The sequence below is a fragment of the Pongo pygmaeus genome, chromosome 18 (assembly GCF_028885625.2).
Source record: "Pongo pygmaeus isolate AG05252 chromosome 18, NHGRI_mPonPyg2-v2.0_pri, whole genome shotgun sequence".
Classification (NCBI taxonomy): domain Eukaryota; kingdom Metazoa; phylum Chordata; class Mammalia; order Primates; family Hominidae; genus Pongo; species Pongo pygmaeus.
In genome coordinates, this window is record NC_072391.2 from 50,965,489 (window position 1) to 50,990,786 (window position 25,298).

At 39.5% G+C, this 25,298-nt stretch overlaps 1 protein-coding gene across 5 annotated transcripts in view; it reads left to right on the forward strand.

Moving 5' to 3' along the window:
- The window catches only part of FTO (FTO alpha-ketoglutarate dependent dioxygenase), a 408,367-nt gene that overhangs the window by 174,918 nt on the left and 208,151 nt on the right, over positions 1-25,298 (forward strand). For all 5 annotated transcript variants that reach the window (XM_054453521.2, XM_054453522.2, XM_063655154.1 and 2 more), the window contains exons 6-7: positions 3,395-3,538; positions 12,278-12,397. In XM_054453521.2, coding sequence (XP_054309496.1) covers positions 3,395-3,538; positions 12,278-12,397 — 264 coding nt within the window. The remainder of the gene's footprint in view (positions 1-3,394; positions 3,539-12,277; positions 12,398-25,298) is intronic.

Genomic DNA, 25,298 nt, shown 5'->3' on the forward strand with positions numbered 1-25,298 from the left:
TCAAAGTTAAAAACTTTTGTACTTCAAAGGGTACCATAAAGAAAGTGTAGAGGACCCATAGAATGGGAGAAAATATCTGCAAATCATGTATCTCATAAAGCACTTGTATCTCAAATATTCCAAGAATTCTTAGAACTCAATAATTCAAAAGAGAAATGATCCAATTTAAAATGGTAAAGGAACCAAATTAACATGTCACAGGCTGGGTGCAGCGGCTCATGCCTCTAATCCCAGCACTTTAGGAGGCCGAGGTGAGTGGATCACTTGAGGCCAGGAGTTCAAGACCAGCCTGGCCAACATGGTAAAACCCCATCTTTACTAAAAATTCAAAAATTAGCCAGGTGTGGTGCCACATGCCTGTAATCCCAGCTATTCAGCAGGCTGAGGCAGGAGAATCGCTTAAACCTGGGAGGTGGAGGTTGCAGTGAGGTGAGATTGTACCATGCACTCCAGCCTGGGCAATAGAGCAAGACTCCGTCTCACACACACAAAAAAAGAAGGTATACAAATGGCCAACAGACAAATGAAAAATGCTGAGCATCATTAGTCACTAGGGAAATACAAATCAAAACCACGATGGGATAACATTTCACACTCACTAGGATAGCTAGAATAAAAAAGACAGTGACAAGTGTTGGTAAGGACATGCAGGAAGTGGCACCCGCGTGCACTGCCGGAGGGAATGGACAGTGGTGCAGCCACTTTGGGAAACAGTCTGGCACGTCTTCAGAAGGTTAAATCCAAAGTTACCCTATGACACAGCAATTGCATGCCTAGGTAGTTTCCCAAGAGTGATGGAAACTTCTACAGGAATGTTCATAATCACCAAAAAGTAGAAACAACCCAAAGGTTCATCACTTAATGAATGGATAAGTAAAACGTGGCATATCCATACAGTTGAATATTATTGGGCATTGAAATGGAATACAGTAATGATGCATGCTACAACATGAATGACTCTGGAAAACATATGAAATGGAAGCAACCAGTCACAAAAGATACATATTATATAATTCATTTATATGAAGTGTCTAGAATAGGTCTCTCTATGGACATAGAAAGTGGATTAGTGGTTGCCTAGAGTTGGAAATGTTGGTGGAAATCAGGCGGGGTTGGGGGTGACTGCTAAATGGCCTGGAGTTTCTTTTTGGGGTGATGAAAATGCTCTAAAATTAATTGTAGTGATATTTGTATAACTCTGTGACTATATGAAACAACATTACATTATATGCTTTAAATGCTTGAATTTTATGACATGTGAATTACAGCTCGATAAAGCTGTTACCAAAAAAAAAACCTATCTCAAACTAGGCCTGATTATAGATTATTTAAATAAAACAAAACACTATACATCCAGAAAAAAATTATTCCACACCCCACCCCTCTCTCTTTTTGTTTTCTGCAACCATACTTCATTAAACTAGTTTTCCTATTGTTAAGAAATTTAGGTTGTTTCCAATCTTCCATGAAAATGCAATTAATAACCTGTGTAGCTCACTCTATACTTGGGAAAGTAAAGGTGCAAGCAGGGAAACCTTCTAGATAGAAGTCATTTTAAAAAGGTGTTGTAGGCTGGGTACAGTGGCTCATGCCTGTAATCCCAGCACTTTAGGAGGCTGAGGCGGGTGGATCACTTGAGGTCAGGAGTTCGAGACCAGCCTGTCCAATATGGTAAAACCAGTCTCTACTAAAAATACAAAAATTAGCTGGGCATGGTGGTGCACACCTTTAATCCCATCTACTTGGGAGGCTGAGGCAGGAGAATTGCTTGAGCCTAGGAGGCAGAGGTTGCGGTAAGGCAAGATCACGCCACACCACTGTACTCCGGTCTGGGCCAGAGAGTGAGACCCCATCTCAAAAAAAAAAAAGTGTTGTTGTAGAGGTTGCTGCGGGACAGAAATGAGTGGTCATTCACCTTTATTCTTTGTGGGGTTTTTTTTGGCAGGAAATTGGAGTTGCCTGCCCTTATGCACCCAGCACTCTGGGATCTTCATATTAAAATACATGCTAGTCAAGCTTCTGTTTCTTGGCACAGAAACTTTGTTTTTCCCAGGCTTGTTGATGTCGCATTGTATAAAATGGCAGTAAATGTGCAAGGAAATTTTATACCAGAGGATTAGCCTTCAAGGTTATTTACAAGGGCTCAGTTTAAATTATAAATAATAAAACCAAAATATTTTAGGGATACATTTTCCTCATTGGGACTGAAGGGTATTTATAGCTGACTTTTTATTATTCTAGGAAATCATTTTAATATCAAAACAGGCAGATGCCCTGCCCATGTGCATTGGCCTCTTTTCCAACATATGATCATTTATAAAAAGGAGTTTGTCCATTTGACCTCTGTTTTGCTCCCACGGACTCAGAGAGGGATGAACTAGTTATCTGTGTCCTTGCTGAGGCCCAGGTACTAAGTTATGCCTTTGAATGTGCCTTGAGGGCTTAAGTCAAATATTCTCCATTATTTGAAGAATCTATTCTGCCAAGGACTGCCACTGCCTAGTGTATGCTTTTTGCAGAAAAGAGAAATGAGTTCTTTGCCTTGTGATTATAACTTCATTTTTCCCCTCTGTCATTATAGACTCATTTATTGTGCTTTTGAACCAGCTCTGCAGTCTGGTTACCTTTCTTTCCTATCGTTAGTCTCAGGGCATTTGAGATAAAAAGTCAGTGTCCTTGACTTCTTGGTTAACCAGTTATTTATCCAATAATTATTTATTAAATTTCGTCCAGTTTTCAGACTCAGTTCTAGATGTTGTAGTATATATAGAAAATGTATTTAACATATATAAATAGGGCGTTAGCCTCAGGGACCCAAATGTTTAGTTAGAGATATGAGGCCCACGTAAAAGAAAACCAGCAAACTAAGTGGCCCAAGTGAGGCCAAACTGGCAGCACAGAGCCCAGTGGAACAGGCCACTCTAGTAATTCTTGAGTTCAGGAGTATAGGCCGGGCACGGTGACTCACGCCTGTAATCCCAGCACTGTTGGAGGCTGAAATGGGAGGACTGCCTGAACCCAGGAGTTTGAGACCAGCTTGGATAATATAGCAAGATCCTGTCTCTCTCTACAGAATAAAAATTTAGAAAAATTAGCTGGGCAGAGTAGTGCCTGCCTGTGGTACCAGCTATTCAGGAAGGTGAGGTGAGAGGATTGCATGAGCCCTGGAGGTTGAGGCTGCAGTGAAACATTATTACACCACTATACTCCAGCCTGGGTGACACAGCAAGACCCTATCTCAAAATTAAAAAACAAACAAAAAAAAGAGTATAGACTGAGCCGTGGGGGCAACAGGTGAATTCACAGCCAGGGACAAATATGAACAATCCCAGGAAGGGTGGCATAGTAAACTTAGATTTTCCCATAATTGTGATTGCTGGTTCTGTCTCAACAGTGCTCAACAGGAACCTTGGATTATATTTTACAACGCTGTCAGTTGGCTCTGCAGAATGTCCGTGACGATGTGGAAAATGATGATGTCTCTTTAAAATCCTTTGAGCCTGCAGTTTTGAAACAAGGAGAAGAAATTCATAATGAGGTAAGGACTTTCTTTTTTTTTTTTTGAGGCAGAGTCTCGCTCTGTCACCCAGGCTGGAGTGCAGCGGCATGACCTTGGCTCCCTACAACCTCCACCTCCGAGGTTCAAGTGATCCTCCTGTCTCAACCTCCTGAATAGGTGGGGCTACAGGTGCATGCGCCACCACTCCTGGCTGATTTTTATATTTTTAGTAGAGACGAGGTTTCACCACTTTGGCCAGGCTGGTCTCGAACTCCTGACCTGAAGTGATCTGCCCGCCTCAGCCTCCCAAAGTGCTGGGATTACAGTCATGAACCACTGTGCCCGGCAAGACTTTCAAGAATTGTGAAAGATCTGAGATTCTACCCTACTTGCAAGCTAACAAGTTAATCTGCCACAGTTTCATATTGGTATAAGACATGAGACTCTTAGGTCAGAGATGGAGGACAGGTTATTACGTACATCAATAGCAGTCACCAGAGTCTCCATATTTTTGTGTTAGTTCATGGACTTATTCTGTTCAGGCTACAGTAACAAAATTGCATAAACCAAGTTGCTTCTAAACAACAGAAATTTATCCTCACTGTTCTGGAGGGTAGCAAGTTCAAGATCAGGTGGCATCAAGTTCAAGATTTGGTGTCTGGTGAGGACTTGTTTCGTGATTCATAGATGGCACCCTCTCACTTTCCTTAGATGGTGCAAGGGCCAGGCAAGCTCCCTGTGGTCTCTTTTATAAGGCTACTAAAGTCTTTTATGAAAGCAGAGCCTTCGTGATCTCTCACCTCTGCAAAGCCCCACCTCTTAATGCCATCACCTCGGATGTTAGGATTTCAACATAAGAATTTTGGAGGCACGTGGCTGGGTGCGGTGGCTCACGCCTATAATCCCAGCACTTTGGGAGGCTGAGGCAGGCAGATCATGGTCAAGAGATCGAGACCATCCTGGCTAACACAGTGAAACCCCATCTCTACTAAAAAAAAAAAAAAAATGCAAAAAATTAGCTGGGTGTGGTGGCGGGCGCCTGTAGTCCCAGCTACTCGGGAGGCTGAGGCAGGAGAATGGCATGAACCTGCGAGGCGGAGCTTGCAGTGAGCCAAGATCACGCGACTGTACTCCAGCCTGGGCAACAGAGTGAGACGCCATCTCAAAATAAATAAATAAATAAATAAATAAATAAATAAAAAAAATAAAATAAAAAAGAATTTTGGAGGGACATACACATACAGACCATAGCATTCTCCCAGCTTCTGTTTCTATAGGGCAATGCAAAGTAGGCCAGATAACATGTACACATTGAGGAGTAACATTATAGGAGAGGAACCATGAGCTATGGGAACCTAGTCTTTTTCAAAGGATAGTAAGCATGCCTGTCTTTTGCTGTAGGTCAAGACACTGTCTTTATCTTCCAAGCCTATATGCACACCTGCCCTTTGTTCTGGAGGGAGAAACTCTCTCTGTCAAGGTTGTTGCTATGTAAACATCCTTGCAATGAGAGTCTGTAACACAGGACAGTCATTCTTACTCACAAGACACGCAGAAGCACAAGAGACTCATGAAGAATAGTCTTCTAGCAAAGACTGCTGGGAATTGAGGGTAGGCCCTGGGAGCAAGTGTCAATGCCTTGCTTTTCACTGATGAAATCAGTTGCAATTCTGCAGTCTGTGAGACCGGCAGGTCTGGATCCCATGGGTCAAAGTTTTGCAAACTCTACTTTTCCCACTAATACCCTCTCAATATTTGCTTTATCTTCGGACTACATACATTGTTTAGTTACTTAATATTTTACTTTAAATCAACTCTTTTTTAACATGTATACATTTCTTTAAAAAGGAAGCTTTATATTGCTACTTTAAGTGGAAATCCAGTATCATTAGCCAAAAGAAAAAGTATCCAGAAAAATAGGTCCAATGAAAACAGAGTAATGTTATTACATTCCAGCAGATATTCTTGTCTGGAGGAGGCTCTGAGCCTCAAGTTTCCTTTCTTCATGTTAAGAAGGGAGATTAGTGGTAATGGTTGCACAGCTTTATACATTTTCTAATAATTATTGGATTCTGCACTTACAATGTGTGAATTTTATGGCTGGTAAATTATACCTCAAAGAAAAAAACCATTAAAAGAAAAAAGGAGACACTAAAATGTGGTAGAGAACTGAAGTTCCTTCACCAATCTGAGACTTTCTTTTTGATATAATAAGAAGGATTGATGGGGAATTTGGAGTTAAAAAATGTTCTCATGCATCCTTTCTATAATTACTGAGCATGTGCCAGACACTCTGCTGGGTGCTTTAGACTATATTGGTAAATAAAATAGACATTCTAGTGTAGGGAGATGATGGTAAGTAATAAACATAATACATTGGTAAATTATACAGTATGTTAGAAGTTGATAAGTGCTACAGAAAAAAGAAAAAAGAAAAAAAAAAACAAACAGAGCAAGATGATGGAAATTGAGAGAACTAGAGAACCTCCCTGTTGAAAAGATGTCCTTTGAGCAGAGAATTGAAGGACATGAGAGAGAACCATCTGGATATCTGGGGAATTGCATTTTGGGCATAAGGAACAGCCACTGCAAAGGCTGTGTGGTGGGGGAATACCTGGAGTCCATGGAACAGTCCAGAAACAGTATGTTTGAGTGGAGGGAGTAAGGCTGCTACTTGTAGGAGAAGAGGTCACAGAGGTAGTTCCAGGAGACTGGGGAGCAGCAGATTGTATAGGTCCTTGGAGGCCCTTGTAAGGACAAGGCGTTTCCTTTTTACTCTGCAGGAAATGGGGACCCATTGAAGAGTTTTGAGCAAAGGAGAAATAATGTCGTCTCCCATAGCAACATATAATATCTTTTCAATGTCTTTATAAGTTATTTAATATCTTGTGAGCTGCTCCACACTTTGTGAAACATTGTCATAATCTCCAGAACCACAGGGGAAGCAATTCTGCCTTTCAGGGGACTAGTAACCACTTCTAATGCTGAGCTCAAGTCTGATTTGCTTCCCTTCATTGTGCCTGATGGGTGTTCTACTTTCTCTCTTATTAGTCCCTGCTGGAGACATTGCTGATAGCCAGAACTTAAGGAAAGAAGACATTTATGGGCCTGATGACCTCCCTGAATTAGACCAGGGAGCAAAGTTATGTCTTTCTCCGTATTTATAGTATAGAAATTCTAATCTCAAAATTTAGTTATTTCCTTCTCAAAAAATCTCACAATTTTCAGTGTCAGACTAGCGGAATGGGTGCTTTCTTTAACATGCATATGGGCTGTCGTATTTCGCTATCCTTTCTCATCTCTTGTGACTGACTGTGATGCTTTGTTACCATCAATGGATGGGAGAAATCTGTAAAATCACACTGTGTATATAACAGAATATTGTCATCTAAGTCTATCTGCTTCAGGCTGGGTGCGGTGGCTCACGCCTGTAATCCCAGCACTTTGGGAGGCCGAGGCGGTGGATCACCTGAGGTCAGGAGTTCGAGACCAGCCTGGCCAACATGGTGAAACCCCGTTTCTACTAAAAATACAAAAAGTTAGCCAGGTGTAGTGGCGGGCGCCTGTAATCCCAGCTACTTGGGAGACTGAGGCAGGAGAATCTCTTGAACCCAGGAGGCGGAAGTTGCAGTGAGCCGAGATTGTGCCATTGCACTCCAGCCTGGGCAACAAGGGCGAAACTCTATCTCAAAAAATATAAAAATAAAAAAAAAAACAAATTTGTCTGCTTCAGAAAGTGACTGGCTGCTTTTGACATTATGTGTTAGGGAGGTGGGGCAGAGATGTACTGTATCAGAAACCTTGGCCCCTGGGGTTGAATAGAGAGATTGATCTTGAATTTAAATAGCGTGTGTGCCAGTCTTCACCATCCCCTCAATCTCTGATTCTTCAAGGTCATCTCCTTACTTTCACAATTAATTCCATATGTCAGGGCACATTGTCAGATATTGTTCTTTTGCCATACAAGTTGGTCTGGGATTTAGCAGTTGCATGCCCGCTCTCTACTTTGTCCTGTTGTTCAATGAAAGCCCACGTGTCCGTAAGAGTTCTCCCAGTTTCTTGCTTGCTTGCCTCTTTCTGCAAGGCCATCTGTCTTTGCTGGACAAATCACAGGATGAAGCCCTTGGTTTTACATACTACAAGCTCTCAGTCTGCGTGGGTTGAGAAGTGGTTTGTTTTCCTTGTCTAGGATGATTTCCAACTAAGCAGTTTCGGAAGTTTGGGCATATGTTTTGGAGTACCTTATTGGAGATAGTTTTTCCAATTTAAGATGCTTAGGAAAGATTCTTGTTTAATTATAAGCGCAGTCTTCTTTCATGTTATTAAATGGCCCACTTTCCTTTTTAAAGATGGTAAAATGTGGAATTCAGCCTCTTCTCTTAGTAGATGTCCCCTAGAAGAATGGAATGTTTGATGGTATTGTTTGGCTCTCATTTTCTTCTGATCAGACCTGTGGCTTCCTTATAACTACTGCAAAAGGGCCTTCATAGGGTATCTCTTTGTAGATAGAGCCTTACCGTGTCTTCCTGGTCTAATTTCTTCCTCAGTGAAGTAACTTCTTTCTGTTATTACAGTGAGACATTAATCCCAAGGGGTGCAGTCACACATCTCATGAGGGAGCTCTATGGCTGACTTGGGACCAAATCAAGAGCCTAAACAAACTTGGTAGAAGAAAAGTAGGTGACATTTGCTGACCTGTTGGAATGGTGGATATGATTTACAACTATATGGTGATAAAGTGGCTCAGAAATATTCTTTTGAAGTCTTATTAGCTTTGCTCTCCAATGCCTAAGTGCCCAATGACTGAAGTCCAGATATGTGGGTTGATTCCATTTCTTTCTCCTCTTCTAGACTTATTTCCATTAAGTGCATGTTCAAAATCAGGGAGTTTGGTTTGTAAGTATCAAGAAAACTTTGAGAGAACCCTGAGAGCTCCTACAGGTCGTCTCCCTGCTATTGACGTCTTCAGGGATGTGTCACCCGTGGAATGTTCCTTGGCCCCATGTCAGCATTTGTCCTTCTGACAGCTTGCCTCTTATTTCTGCTATGTTAGCTATGAGCCTCCTTTGACGGCCTACAACTCTGGAGAAGGGAGGAAGACCCAACTTCTGTCATGGTTACCACTTCATCAGTCAGTCAATATGGTTAGACATTGATGTTTGTTTGGTTTTTTAGCCCCAAAGTAATAAGGACTCACTGTATTTTGCATCCTGACTCTTTGGTTTTGTGCAGTGTCCATGCTGTAGCTTTCCTTCCTAATTTCCAGAGTTTATTAACTCAGACTCTGAATCAAGCAGGTGGAAATATTTTTTTGCCTTCTTAATTAATTTTAAGGAGAGAGTCAGCTACTTCTTTCTCTTGGCAGTGGGGGAGCTGGTAAAGATGGCATTTGATTAAAATCCTGTAATAGTTTTTACCCACAATATTGAAATGAAAAAGTCAGGTCATGGAGTTGAATAGAAGGCATGCCAGTGGGCTTGATGTCCGCAGAGATTGTATCTCATGGGCAGTACTTCAACTCATGAATAAAATTCTGTTGGGAGAAGGTCTTCAGTGCTGTTGAACGTTTCTGACTGGCATTAGTGGAAAAGGGTGGGCATGAATTGACAAGGACATTAAAACTTTTCCTGGTCAGAAAATTTTTAAGATTGTGAGATGCTTGAGGGCAGGAAGTCCAAAGCCTTGTGGTCTTGTTTAGTATGCATTCTTGACATCTAGTAAGTGCCTAACAGATAGTAGGCAGTAATTGTTTCTGTCTTACAGATGACATAGCTATTCTGTAGTGGTACCCACTTTTGAACTGACTCCAGAACCCATATTCTTTTTTTCTTTTAGAGACATGGCCTCACTGTGTTGCCCAGACTGGAGTGTAGTGGCGCCATCATGGCTCACTGCAGCCTGGACCTCCTGGGCTCAAGTGATCCTCCTGCCTCAGCCATCTAAGTAGCTGGGAACACAGGTGCATGCCATCACAACCATCTAACTTTGTTTATTTGTTTATTTTGTAGAGATGAGGTCTCACTATGTTGCCCAGGATAGTTTCAAACTCCTGGGCTCAAGTGATCCTCCTGCCATGGCCTCTCAAAGTGCTGGGATTATAGGTCAAAGCCCTTATTTTTAACCATGATACTGTCTGCCTCAAAAGATAGTTTGGCATCCAAGGGAAGATGAAGGCATTATTTATTAAAATAGCCAGGGCTCTCTCTTTGCTCTCTTGTTCAATAGCAGAGCCCCTAGATGTAGCCTTTTCCTTGCTTCCAAGTTTTAATTTACTGAAATCCAGTTTCTAGTGTATCCTGATAGACTGAATGAACTAATTACATATGATAATCTATTTCCAGAGTCACCATGGTTGGCAAGCCTTATCCATTCTGTCCTCTTCAACAGGCATAACCAGCCCAAAGACTGGAAAATCTTTTAAAACCTTTTCAACTCTTTCTAACATAGGGCTTGATGTTTTGCTAACAGGCTCTTTCCATAGTGTGACCAAATTTTATGTGAAATCCATCAAAAAGAACTCATTTTTTTTTTGAAGTAAGTATGCTGTTAAACCTGTATCTTCACAGAAGTTGAACCACACTTGTATTAATTCTTCTTTCAAAGTACTCAAGGTTACATATGTTAACCACTGTCTTTTAATAGCACAGATAAGTTTTAGCAACTGTTGTTTTAATATTGTCTACATTCCTTTTTTGTTTTGTTTAAACAGCTTTAACTGAAATCAGTCCTACATAGCAAACAAACATTTAGTTAATGTAAACTAAAACCTTTTCATATGACTTGGTATTCTCAGGTTACTTATTTGAGCCATTTTTCACCATTGTTAAATCTTCACAAGTTGCTTTTGTTTGCCTCATGAAAGTTCAATATGGATAAACACAGAAAAAAATTCTTTGCGGTAACAGGTGAAGATTATAATAGCTCCATGTCTATATATGGAACATGATCACCTTAGCAAAGCCAGGCAACCCAGCCTGAAGCTGTGGTGGCTCCACATTTCTTTAGCGGGCAGTGGTAAAAAGAGTATTTAAGATCAGTAGCATTGTACCTTGATTTTCAAGTCAATGAATGACAGAAGACTTAGAAAATGGATAGAAAACAATTTTTTATATTTCCATAAGTTAACTCAGCCTCTCATCTAAATATGTTGGGATTATTTTAGTTGCAAGGGGCAAAACATTCAACCTGAACTAGCTTAAGTAAAAACAGCTTCAGGAATAGTTCGATCAAGGGTCAGTTGATGTCATCAGGATGTGGTTTTTGTCTTTTCGTCTTGCAGCTACCCCTGCTATGTTGGCTCCATTCTTCCCATTGCTGGCAAAATAGCTGCAGAGTCTTCTTCCTGTAGTTTCTGATAGTCTTGAGATTTACTCTGATTGGACATATTCCTATTCCTCTCAATCCTAGTTCTGTGACTAGAGAATCTAGTGGGCTGATTGGCCTAGACCTGGGTTGCATATTCCACCCCTGGCATTGGAGCTGGAGCCTCCTCAGACCACATGGGCTGTTTGGGGAAGGGATGGGTGGGATTTGGCTGGAATAGGAGGACTGCCAAGGTGGCAAACAGTTGAAGTTTACCATAGTAGATTCATCGGAATGAAAGTAAGTTACTTGAGTATTTCTTATCTGAAAATCTGAAATTTGAGGTGCTCCAGTATTCAAAGCTTTTTGTGCATAAACATGATGCTCAAAGGAAATGTTTATTGGAGCATTTCAGATTTTGGATTTGAAATGCTCGGCCAGTGAGTGTGTAACACAAATATTCTAAAATCAGAAATACTTTTGGTCTCAAGCATTTCAGATAAGAGATATTCAACTTGTACTAATATGTTTGCTACTCTTCTTTTTAACCTATTGTCACCTGCCCTGAGTTGACAAGTGAAAATTTGAATGGCTTTGTCGGTTTAGTGTATACCTTCATAATTAGTTTTATATATATAGGTTAAGATTATCACCAGCTCCTCCTGGCCCATGGGTAAGTTACTTTAATTTATTGTAATTTAAGAAACTTATAATTAAAATTTCCTAATATGTATCTGTGTTTTGCTTTTAATACCAGCCTTAAATAAAGACATTTAATAAAAACATATTCAGTTTATGCCTTTCCCATCAAACATAGTACAGCCTGCTTTATAATTAGGATCTCAGTATTTGTTGTTGATTGACTTATAGTTTCCTCACATCTGACTAATAAATGTGATTGAAAACCCCTCTCTGGCATGAGCTGGGTTGCATAAGAGAATTTCAGCTGTTTAATTATTTTATTTTATTTTATTTTGACACAGAGACTCTTGCTCTGTTGCCCAGGCTGGAATGCAGTGGCACAATTATAGCTCACTGCAGCCTCAAACTCCTAGGCTCAAGGAATCCTCTTGCCGCAGCCTCCCAAGCAGCCAGGACGACCAGCACACACCACTGCGCTTGGCCAATTTATTTTTAATTGTTTTGTAGAGACAGCATCTTGCAATGTTGCCCAGGCTGGGCTCAAACTCCTGGCCTCAAGAGATCCTCACGTCTCAGCCTGCCAAACTATTGGGATTATAGGCATGAACCAACACGTCTGGCCAGACCTCAGTTTTAAGATTACTCTTTTCTTAGCTTTGCAGAAATGCTCTGGAGATGCCAGCTTACACTGGGAACTGGTTAAGCTGACCTTTCTCACCTTTTCTCATCCTATGGCCATCAGGTTACTGGAGGAGAATTAAGAGACGAAGTCATTGTCCTCGCTTGTCTATCACAAGGGTATTAAAACCACCATCTTCTCTTTATGGTCCACAGGTCGAGTTTGAGTGGCTGAGGCAGTTTTGGTTTCAAGGCAATCGATACAGAAAGTGCACTGACTGGTGGTGTCAACCCATGGCTCAATTGGAAGCACTGTGGAAGAAGATGGAGGCTGTGGTGAGTCCATGAGACCTGGGACCGTGTTTTCTGGGCTGCTGTGTTATACAAATCCTCCACTGCCTCATTTGCATAGGCAAATGTAGATTTAATTATTCCTAACTATCAAGTTAGATTCTTCTTGGTAAGGTGATGGATATAGCCAGGATTTTGTCAGTACAACCTCAGTTTAGTTCAATAAGCATTTATTGAGTATTTTCTCCTCATAAGGTATGTGCTGGACATATACTATGAAGTGGTGATCAGAGGATAACAATTCGAAAATACTATTTAACATTCATTTGCATTTTTATATGCATCAGGTGCTACTCTGTTTTCTCAGTATTAACTTTAAAAATTTTTACAGCAATGCTAAGAGGTATAGAAACTTTTCCAGGCCTTAATTTGTAGATGTGAAAACTGAGGGGCAGGGAAATGAAGGGCCTCCCCCAGGGTCACTGAGTAAGTGGCACAGCCAGGTGGAAACCCAGGCAGGCTGGCTCCACAGCTTATGCTCTCAACCACTGTGACCCAACAGTTGAACAAGGAGAGGGGCACAAATATCACCAGGTATGACATTAGCTAAATTGAAATCTGGTAATAGATGTGAAATGTTAAAAGAAAATCATAGTTCCAGAGGAGGGAGTATTACATTCAGACCACTTGAGCCGGCTGGGATGGTGGTGAAATGGCAGATGTGGTTTTTGGGGCCCTTGGATGCTGAGGAGTATGATGGGATGGGGGATCTGGGGAAGAACATTAGAATCCAGAAACTAAAAACAAGGCCAGAAGTCAGGTGTGACCAGAGCAAGTAGTGCAGATGATGTGGGAGGAAATGTAGCTGGAAGGCAGGTTGAAGCCACATGGAGGTCTTGCATTAAGTCTTAATTTAAATAATAGTAATAGTAATAATGATAGCAAACACATAATACTTATTAAGTACCAGACATTATTCTATGTGTTTTCTATAAAACTTCTTTAACTTTTATGACAACCCACAACATAGATGTAATATATTCCCCATTTTTCTAATGAGGAGACCAAAACACAAAGGGTTTGTGTAACTTCCTCAAGGTCACCCAGCTAATAGGTGAGGGAGCTGGAATTTGAACTCTAGAAGGCTGCCTCTGGGGTCCTTGCCCTTCACCACCTCACTGTTCTGCCTTCAAACAATTGGATTTGGAATGTAGTAGAAAAGTGGTAAAAGCCTGCAAACTCTGGAGATAGTACCTCAGCACAGAATTTGAAATGTGCTGGAAACAATGAACTAATCTGCAAAAATGGATAGCTATTGCTAATCCCTATTTTATTTTTTTAAAGCCATTTTATTGGGGTATGATTGCCCTACAAAAAGCTGTACGTATTTAATGTGTACAACCTGAGTTTAGAGATACATGTACGTTCATGAAACCATCACAGCAGTCTATGCCATAAACCTATCCATCACCTCCAAAAGTTTTCTTCTGTCTTATTTATTATAATTATTATTATTGTGATAAGAACACTTAACATAGGATCTACCCTAATTCCTACTTTATAATAATGAAAATGTCAAGTCACAACTCTGAAGGCCCCAGTTTAAAAGTCTGGATCAGAATCCAAAAGTCCTTGCTTTCCAGACATCTCAAATCTTTAAATCATACCTTTTCATGGATATATGTCTGGGGAAGGAATGTTATAATCCTTTTAATGTATTAATAGTATCACAAAAATTGATTTCTCTAAAGACCTGAATCGATGCAAAACTGAGCATTGTGAAACTGAATTGGAGTTAATGAAAAGTCTGTGCCTAAATCTCCTTAGTCAGTTCTGTTCCTAAACTAAGCCTGTTATGAGTACTCTCCATTTTTATGGGCTGCTTATATAAAGGCAGCTTCAGTTTCAGGGCAACCTTTTTTCTCCCTGCTGTGTAATTCTGATTTTGTCCATTTACATATGAGTTAGAACCTCTTAACTTGATGAACCTTGGCTCTAAGACATCAGCTTGACTTTGAAGTTGTAATTTGACAACTCTGTGAATTAGAGTTGAAGAGCAAATAAGAAAGGAGCTCTTAATGATTTTTTTTTTTTTTTTGAGACGGAGTCTTGCTCTGTCGCCCAGGCCAGAGTGCAATGGCGCGATCTCAGCTCACTGCAACCTCCACCTCCTGAGTTCAAGTGATTCTCCTGTCTCAGCCTCCCTAGTAGCTGGGATAACAGGCGCGTGCCACCACGCCTGGCTAATTTTTGTATTTTTTAGTAGAGACGGGGTTTCACCATATTGGCCAGGTTGGTCTCCAACTCCTGACCTCAGGTGATCCACCTGCCTTGGCCTCCCAAAGTGTTGGGATTACAGGCGTGAGCCACCATGCCCAGCCCTTGATTTTATTTTTGTTCAAGAGCTTTTTTTTTTTTTTTTAAGTAAAATCTGGCCCAGCATGGTGGCTCATTCCTGTCTTCTCAGCACTTTGGGAGGCCAAGTTGGGAGGATTGCTTGAACCCAGGAGTTTGAGACTAGCCTGGGCAACATAGTGAGACTTCGTCTCTACTAAATAAAAAAAAAATTATCCGTGTGTGGTGGTGCATGCCTATGGTCTGAGCTACTTGGGAGGCTGAGGTGGGAGGATCACTGGAGCCCAAGAAGTCAAGGCTACAGTGAGCTGTGATCGCGTTACTGCACTCTAGCCTGGGTGACAGAGTGAGACCTTGTCTCACATACACACACACACACAAATAAAAAATAAAATATTTGGTATTGTGAGCTTACAAGTGATATTCATTATGAATTCATTTAAGGAATTTAGTTATATCTATGTAAATTTGTGTATAAATAATTTGAAGGTGGTGGCACATTTGTTAAGAGGAAATATCTTTTATTTGTTTTGTCGCTCTTGTATAAAAATTACTAAAAGGAAAAGCAATTCTGTGAACTCTGGCACCGGTTTCCCAGCAGTTGGCGTGGCATTCCTGTGTTCTGATGGAGATCAGTGGCCTCAGTTTGTCTCCTCCGCATGCCTTGGGGTGATCTTTATCAGCAGAGTGAAGATTTAGGCCCAGATAAAAGGGATGTTTCTTCCAAATTAAATGAAAGCATTGCTTCAAGCCTTTTACAATGACTTTTTACAAATTCATAGTGATTTCTTTTTTCTATTGGAAAAGAAAGAACAGAATAATTGTTGGATGAGTCTACGGTTCTGTGGTTCTGTTCGTTTAGTACTATCTGGTATTTGTATACTCGGGTGGAATTGGCAGTGGCTGGTTAGATTTCTACTTGGCGCCAGCCCACCTCATATTTTCTCAGTTGCAAGCAGTAGGGGGCAATGTTGAGCTACCAGATTGAGGCCCCAAGATGTTAGCCTTTCAGGAAAATGCATACAAAAATACCATTAACTGTCAAGAATTATCCCTGTTGCTTCAAGTTAGCTGTAATCTCCAAGATTCCATAACACAGGATATCAGTTGTGGGTTAACAAATTCAACAGCAATTTAACATAAAAAGTACAGTGTTTGGTGCACATTTGGATTCTGTAGCATTAGACTAATCCAAATGGAATTTCTGAGTGTCCTCACTTTGCTTCCAGGGACTATCTTACTCAAAATTATTATCATTTTAGACAAATGATTCTTTTTTATCTTTATGCTTTTTTTTGAATTGTAAAATCGTGTGTGTTGTGGAAAGATTTCTTTAAATCAATACATTTTGTCTGTTCTGCAAAATAACATCGATCTCTTTTGCTGAGAAAATAAAAAACCTCAGGGAATATGTGCATTACTTTTCCCCTTTTGCTTATGAGTAAAGCAACCTTTATCGGCCCTTGTACCAGGGAAGAGACTTGCGCTGTGATTTCTGTCTTTGTGCTCTTTTTTCACTTTGTGGCTGGAAGGTGTAGTCTCAGGAAGGATATAGAAGAATGGAAAATGAGCTTTGAAATCGCTTTTCTTCCATTAATGGTAATTGCTTCACATGTCATAACCAGTCACATATTTCAAAAAGTTTAGTCAGCTGTCTCTAAAACTCCCCCATCCTCCACTTCCCATTTCCTGTCCCAGAAAACACCATTTTTATCACACTGTTTATTCTTGCCATTTTTTTCTCCCGGCGGATAGTTTTACTCCGTCCATGCTCTTGTGATGTAAATGTTAAACCTTATATTTGAATGACATTCTGATAAAATATCACATTTTCCCTGAATATTACCTCATGAATTTATGAGCCATTAAGCCCAAAGCAACATAACCCTTTCTTATAACCCAGGAATTTAGTCTGGCCTTTCCCCTCCTCTTTGTTCCCTATTGAGGATGGCATTATAAAACTATAATACTATTCAAATATTTGTTTTTTATTTTAATTTTTTTTAAACCCGATGCACTTCCTACCCCCACCGCCCGCCATCCAAGATGATTGTATTATGAGAAGACTCTTCAGGATAAGAGAGAGTTACCATTTGAAAGAAACTGTACAACTGCTTTGCTTTCTGGGTAAAGAGAAATATGAAAAGCTGAAGTCTCCTGTGAGGTGGGGAAGTCTTGCTGTAGCCAGAGATTCAATGGATAGGCCGTTCGTCTCTCAGGGTCTGGTATCGCTCTTTGCAAAACTGACATTTATTTTACCTATAAAAATGTTTTAACACTATCAAATTCACAATGATACAGAAAAGAATGCTAGGTGCGAAATCCTCTAAATTGATGACATTTATTCATTTCCTATTGACCTTAAAAAAAAAAAAGGTCAATTTAGTATAATCCAGTGGAAATATTCGACAATCATTTCCAGAGTAAACATTTTCAAAAGTAGTGATGATTTCGATACTGGAGAGAAATTCTTCTTGCTGTTTTCCTTGTTTTTTTCTTTTAGAAGAAAAAGTAGATCCTGATGGTTTTGAATGTTTTGAATTGCATTTCCTGTTCTGACAATTCCTTGTGCTGTTATAGCAATGCATTTATATGGCAGTTGGCCTTAATAACCTTTATTGACTTTAGTGGGTAGGAGCCAAGACTGGATTATTTTAATGTATCCGTTTTGAAACAGTGTAAAACACAACATATAATTATGTTAGGTAAGCTATAGGCTACATTTAATTCTATCCATTTATGTTAAAATTTGGCACAGGAGAGCAGAGAGATGTGGAAAATGAGTAGGTGTTTTATTTAATAATGTAACCAGTTTCTTGTTGTTAAAGTTTTAAGAGAGAAATGTACTTAAGAAGGTAAAGGTTGTCCCTGACAAGTTAGTTATAATAGTTTAATTTTAAGATGAGTCATGCCTTTTCCCGTTCTATTTTGGCCTATGTAAATCATCTGGGAGGGCCCTTGCCAGGAGCCTGCCCATGGCTGTGTGGATGAGTCTTCCTCAGCATAGGTTACACTTCATGTAGTTTACACAGTCATAGGGAATGATTGAGCCGAGCAGTAGTTTGTTTATTTTTGGAGAGATTAATGAAGTTCTCATCACAGTGCTTTAGATTAAATTCTTTAAAACTGAATACAGGAACAAGGCTGCTTTTTCATTTACTGAAATTTTTACTGAGTATACTGGTATTTGCTATTGTATTATAGTTCAATTAGCTAAGTTTATTTTAAACTCCCTTCTAGGACTGAAGATTTTTGGGGATGTGCAGAAGAAAGTGATGTAAATATAAATATTGAATTTTTTTGTTTGCATTAATGGGAAAGTCACCAATTTTTGTGTGTGTGTGTGTGTGTGTGTATAATTTTTTTCTCCCTTCTTTTCAGTGTTAATGTGCACATTAAGTTACATCAGCCAACATAATCCAGTCTCCCATTTTTCAGGGTTAGCATTTCTGATTTAGGAGCAGAGTATATTATAGTAATTTAGGATCAGATGTGAGATGTCTAGTGGTTTTAAATTAAAATGTAAATTCTCTTTTTTGACTGGGGCAGTGCTGAGTGACTCAAGATAAGCACAGATTAGAGGTGGATAAAGAGTCATAAGCATCCAAAAATTCAGTTTCTGAAACCGGTGTGCAGACACTGAGTTTTGGGACCTTTACGTTTAGCTTTGAAAATTTGGAAAAACGAAAAAATCACTTGCAGCTGGAGCAGCTTAAAATCTTTGGTTTAAATCTTTGGTTTTTGGTTATCTTAAAAGCGTTGAGGGAAGCTCGGTTCTTTCCATTCTCCTTCATACCCACCCCCTCCAATTCCCCACAGCTATATTTTTCTATTAAAAGTAAAACATCTGGGGAGAAATTTTACATGTAATTTAGCAATGAATTTGTTATAAGTTTTTATTCCTTTTTTGATTATTTTATGAATTTCAGAGTTTTCCATTTGTTTCCCTGAGTGTCTGTACCTTTATTAAGGAATTTTACAAGAAAGTGTTGTGTATCCTGTCTTTTTGGGAAAAAAGAATATACAATTCCAAGAGAATTCAGGCTTAAGCCTCAAAAACACAGTGTGCTTCGAAAGCACAAAGGACTGTGTTTATGATTCTCTTTGAAGTGTTTTTGCAACTGGATAAGGAAAATTTTAGAAACAGTCTGATAGTGTTCAGGGTAAATACTTAAACCCCTTTAGAGAATTTCACACACAGATACTGTGCAGCAGAAAAAAGGGATACTTATGTTTCTTAAAGCTGCTACAGCCTACAGCTTTGTACTTAAAGACAGAGGTGTTGAATAGAATTCTACTGAGGATACATCCAGTGACAATATCTCCAGGAACATCAGAGCAAACCAGTGGGTAGGACTTTCTGTTTTTAACCCTTACATGAGCTGTGTGAGAGTTGAGCTTTATTGGTACCAAGTCCTAGGATGTGTCTGGTACATCTCAGGAATGTTAAGAGGATCGTTCCTAGTGCCTCTGCTCTGCACACAATAGTAACAACACTAAAAATGCTGAAGATGCTGAGACAAAGTGACAGGAGCTAGGAAATTCCAAGTGACAGCCTTGCCATCTCTCTTAACTCTTAGTGTGTGGAGAGAAAAACTGGAGTAAACAGCCAGGGATTGTGTTTTAACCTCGTTTCTGTAGGATTTGGCTAAATTTTGACAACCTTCATTACATATACACACACACATGTGCACACACACACAAACACACATTTCACACATTCTATATGTAAAGAAAAAAAAGATGAATTCTGCTGCTTTAAATAGTTTTAACCACCCTGAAATTCAAATTGATGTAAAGATGTGAAGATCCTGCTATTTTCCCTGGGGTGCTATTTTAGCCTTGGCTGCTAGAATTTAGTTTGGATTGCTTTGACTAGCAGACTATCATGGCATTTCAGATATGAATTAAGAAACCCTGGTGCAAGATTGGAATGTCAGAAATTTCTATTTTTCCTGGAAAAGATATAACATAAAACAAATTATGTACCTTATTTCATCTAGGGTTTTTGTTTTTGTTTTTGTTTTTTGCGGGGAGCATGGTAGAGGGATTAGATTCAGCTCTAGTCTGTTATTTACTTTATTATAATTACCTCTGAAATATCCTAGAAGAATCTCAGTCTAGAAGAATGAAGTAGTGTACAAAATAATAATAATAATCACCAGACCTACAGTTTTGAAAGGAAAACAAGATTTCCAAAGGATGTCGTGCCATTTATGTGGAATATTATCAAGATGTTAGAATCTTTTGCCCCCAAGTTGGTTAATGAATAATCGCTAAAACTGTTGCCTTTTGAAGAATATTGTTATGATGATCCAATGAGAAAGTTTGTAAAATATAAAACACACATAAATGCAAGGTATCACCAGTATTGATTTTAAAAGTGTGGACAGTCTTCAACTGAGGAATCCTTACTTCGAAGCCGATTGACCAAGTCTTCCTTATTGACAGCATCCCTTTCCTTTCCTAATTTTCCTTCCTCTGGAGCTGGGGTTCAGTCCAGGAGCTAAAGGGACTCACAACAATTTGGAACTCAGCACTCCTCTTGCAATGTGTCTATCCACTGTGGGTTAAATACTTTGGGAGGCTGGGCTGGGAATCTTTCCATATTGTACAAAAATGTCTCTATGGAGAAATGTGCTCCCAGTGCCAAAAAATGACTTACCAGAGAGCCCCGGGAACACATTAAGTTGGCCCTTCCGTGCCTTATGGGTAACATAACCGCCATCCTGCTCCCTCCTCATTGACATCTGCAAAATAATGACCCTTTTTTAACCAAAGGGAACTGTGATCTATTTTCTTTCTGTATTCCTGAAAGGATCTCTGTGATTATTTGTAGATGATATTTTTAATAGCATCTTTTCCCTAACAAGTTAAATGTGGTTGACATTTTTTTTTGCATTTTCTTTGCATGATCTCAGTCCATCTGGAACCACCTGTGACAGTCTCAATTGTAAACTTTTCCTTCATATGTATAAAAATCTCAGGCAGATCATCTCCTACTTGTTTCTTTTAATACCACTCAATAAATCTCCTACTTGTTTTTGATTGACAAAATTAGCTTTCAACTAAAAATCTGGAGTCTTCGGGTACTATTCATAATTAAATTTTAATGTTTTAGACATATCTGCATAGCCATTTCTGCATTGGTTATAAAGACTTAGAGCTGGTGGTAGCTTGAGCATATATAGCCCTCTTATTAAATATTGTTAATTGAAATGACAAATTATGAAATATCCAGAATTATGCATCAGATGTTCTTTAATAGATGTTGGGGGATTAAGAGGTTTCAAATTTTACCTAATGACATAAACTTTTCATGCAGTTAGCAGTGACATTTTTTAAAGGATGGGAGTGGTGGCATATACCAATGCTTGTAATACATTAATATGTTCTTGATACTGAAGTCTCATGTCCTGGATACCTGAACATTGTTTGGGAAGGGTGGGCAGTATTCAGCCGTCCAGTAATAAATATCTCAAAGGTAACATATCCAAAACCCAAGTTTTTATTTCTGTAATCCCTAGTGTTTCACAGTTCAGTAATTTGAACTGTCCAGTTGCCCAGACTAAAACCTTGGAGTCTTCTTGATGTATCTCTTGATTTATCAGTGAATCCAGTTAGCTCTGCTTTCAAAATATACTCATGACCTGACTACCCTTCACTACCTCCTGTGCTACCACCTTGGTAAAAACTACCATCGTTTATAAAATAGCCTCTCAACCAGCTTTCCTGCTTCCTACCCTATGTCCATCCCAATCAGAATGTTCCTTTGAGATACAAGTCAGGTCGTCATTTCACTCCCCTGTTTCAAACCTGCTATCATATTTAGAAATCCACCTTCCTTGCAATGGCCTAATGCCCTGCAGGATCTGTCCATTCCTTGACCTCCATCAGTGCTCCCCCTCTTTCCCTCCCCTAATGTCTGCCTTACTGTGTCTAGAACATGCCCAGCCCACTCTTGCCCAGGATTTTTGCATGTGCCGCTGCGTTTGTCTGGAATGTCTGTCCTGTAATTTACATGACTCTCTCCCTCATTTCATTCAGATCTCTGCTCATGTCACTTTCTTGGAGAGAGTTGCTCTGACCAAGCACTCTCTCATTGTAGCAGGGCCTTACTCTTTTCTACTGTACTCTTAACACTTTCCACCAACTGCAATTATCCTATATATCCATTTGTTGTCTGCCTCTACCTGAAATAATCTCCATGAGGGCAGCAGGGACTTGGTCTGTTTTAGTCACTCTTATTTCCCCAGCCTCTAGAACAGCATCTACTGCATAGGAGGTACTCGACACATGTTTGTTAAAAGAAAGAGTTCACGTGAGGTCTGTGTTCTAGTCCTGCCTTTTCCTCCCACCCATGTTGATCAGTGTGGTCTTAAATCTTTTTTTTTTTTGGGACGGTCTTATTCTGTCACCTAGGCTAGAGTACAGTGGTGTGATCATAGCTCACTGTAGCCTCAAATTCCTGGGCTCAAGTGATTTACCCACCTCAGCCTCCTGAGTAGCTGGAACTACAAGCCACCATGCCTGACTAATTTATTTTTATTTTTGCAGAGACAGGTTCTTGCTGTGTTAACCAGGCTGGTCTTGAACTCCTGGCCTTAAGTCATCCTCTCACCTTGGCCTCACAAAGTGCTGGGATTACAGGTGTGAATAACACTACCTGGCCAATAAATTCTTTTTAACTTTATAAATTTTCCTAAAATATTACCTCTTATTACCTGCTTCACAGGAATATTTTTGGGTTAGTTTTATTCTTAAACAAACATAACTCTCAAAATAATACCCCAAAACATCTTTAACTTCTTTTTAAAAACAAAATAATATTGAGGGCACAGGGGAAAGTCTTGTTTTATGCCTCTGGCATTTATAGCTGAGAAGATTGAGCAATCACAGGCAAACAACTTATGCAAATATGGAAAATCTTTTTTTTTTTTTAATGAGAGGATTAAGTAGGTTATTAGTTTCCCAGAGTACCAGTGTTGCTAAAAGTTAGAATCATAGTCTTATTTGTCTTATCATTGTCTTATCATTGTCTTATTTGTTATCGTCTTTCATATTTTAGATTTCCCTCTTCTGGAAAAACTTAGTAAATTGTCACAAAATTAAATGACTTCTCCAACAAAGCTTGGACTTTCTTGTTACAAATTTTCAAAATTATATAGAGAAAGCAGCATGGGCTGGACAGGTTTTGGGCACAGAACTAGGGAGGTCCCTGAGGAGTAAACTGACTTGCTCTAGACAAGCTGAAAACTGATTAAAATATTTATCATCCTTTGGGTATGCAATAGCTTTTGATGATGGAAGGCATATTAATATTCATCTTTGCTGCTTGTCTACACTTCAGACAGATCCCAGGAAAGGATGTTCAAATGACCAGTTTTCTTTCCTCACCAGGAATCCTTGAGAAACCAGTACAGCTTGGAACCAAGAAATGCCTTGTGATGTGGATTGAGCTTTTCCTTTGGGGGACGGGAATAGGGGAATACAAACCAGGGGAGACCTTTGGACTGGAAAGCTTTAAAGGATGACTGCTTTCTCACAGGAAGTCTTTTGCTAGAACAAAGGAAAAAGTTTGGTTGTAATTCTATAAGCAGCAGAACTATTATTGCTTATCTGAATACATGAAGATGACTTCATTCCTTAGGTAAAGTCGGAAGATCGAAGCCTTATAAAAGATTTTGATGTGAATGCCACTGGGGGCTGAAGATTTTTCTTCCTCCCCACCACCCCACCCCACCACTTTGTTGTAGGAGAGAAATCAGTTGTGTTTGTAGCAGATGCTCAGGTCTTCTGACTGGTTCTAGAGTGCCCCATCTCCCTTTTGTCCTGAGACAGAATTTGAATGCATATGGCGTCCAAATAGCCTGGCATAAGTAGCACAGGGTGGCCTTCTGGGATTCTCAGGATCTGTCTTTTAATTTTTTTTTTTCTTTAATGTGAGAAAGAGTCTGGCTTTATTAGTTGAGTTAATTAAGCAGTGTTGTTTTTTGTCTAGATTGAAATAACCTTGATTACATTTTTGGATGCAAATAAGACCTCTGAAAGAACTCAATCTTTATATGAGCGGTCTGAAAAATCTGAAAGTTAAATAGAATATTCTCAAAAAAAGGGCAATGTGTTAAGACTCTTGGTTTCTGTCTTTTAAATCTGAAAATTCAGAATCCTCTTCTCTTGCATTTCAGTTTTTATTATTCCACACTACTGAGATATTTTGATGAAAGGTAGCCTTAAACATTGGATAATAATTATATTTGAAATCTATTTTAATATAGTGACATCAGAAGTGCTCTTTCTTCACCCCAGTCATTTAATCATTCATCTGCTCCTTTTTTTTTTTTTTTTTTTTTTTTTGCAGATAAGTGTGAAGTTATACAAAGAGCTGGGACTTATGTCTCCCAGGTTGATAAGGCACAAGGCAGGAAGTAATTCAGAGGAAGAAAAAGGAGAAGAGCAGATTCTGACAGAGGCCTTTGGGAATATGAAGGATTTTGATAGATGGAGATGGGTGGAGAATATTCAAAGATGGCAGAAGCAGGGCCATCGCAGTGGGAAAACACAGACCTGCTCGCAAACTTGATTAGACTGGATGGAGTTTGGTTTGTGTGAGTCCAGCAGCTAGAGATAAGATTAGGAAGATTAGCAAGGACCTTTTTTTCTCTAATGCATTTCTTTGCAAGGTATGGCACTTTCACCCCTTAATGACTGGCTTCCTATCAAAGTCATGGGAAGCAAAGGGCTAAACATGTGCAACTAAAAATAAAATGAAAACCGTTTGATTATCTTGCACTTGCAAAGGTTTTACTTTGAAAGCAAGTCAAATTCATTTATTTGCACTACTTTCAAGACCTGTCTGCTTTGTGAGTACAGCAAACAAGCAACACCATACATTTTTAGAATGAGAATTACAAATGAGATTAGGTAATTTTTCTACCAAGATTCTTTGTTTTTCTCTGATAAATTGAATACCAGCTTAATAATTTTGGACTTTGGTCAGAAGCAGGTCTTCCCATGTATGAACCACTTATGATTCTCTTCCTTGTTAGGAACCCTAAGTGTATTTCATTTGATCTTTTGCTATTAGAGTTGTGGTTTGGAAGAAATGACATCTTCACTGCCTCTTGTCCAGGTGACAGTCTTGTGAACTCAATACTTGCATAAAAATTATTTTGAAATACAGCCAAAGTGTCATTCATGAGCTATTTGATTTGGTTCAAGAGAGTGGATGTGGTCATCTCTCACTTCCACTGCTGAAATAGAGTGGTTTCTTTCCCACACATACCTCTCCACTCCTTGGCTAACAGTCCCACGTTGGTGATTGTGCACTCTCTGCTGTCTCTATTTGCCATTGCACTTCAGCTTGTCAGTCACACCATTTGAAAGACTGAGTAAATGTTCAGAACGTAAATGGCTGTTGTTCACTCTGGTCTTTCCCACCTTTGCACATAGATTTCTGCTAGACCCTCATGTTTTCCCTCTCTATGTGATGCTGTTATTTTCCAATGACTGGTTTTATTACTTCTAAGGCACAAGATGTTAATCGTTGAGTGATTAATAACTCTCAGTTTGTTCTTCAAACGTGGGCTTT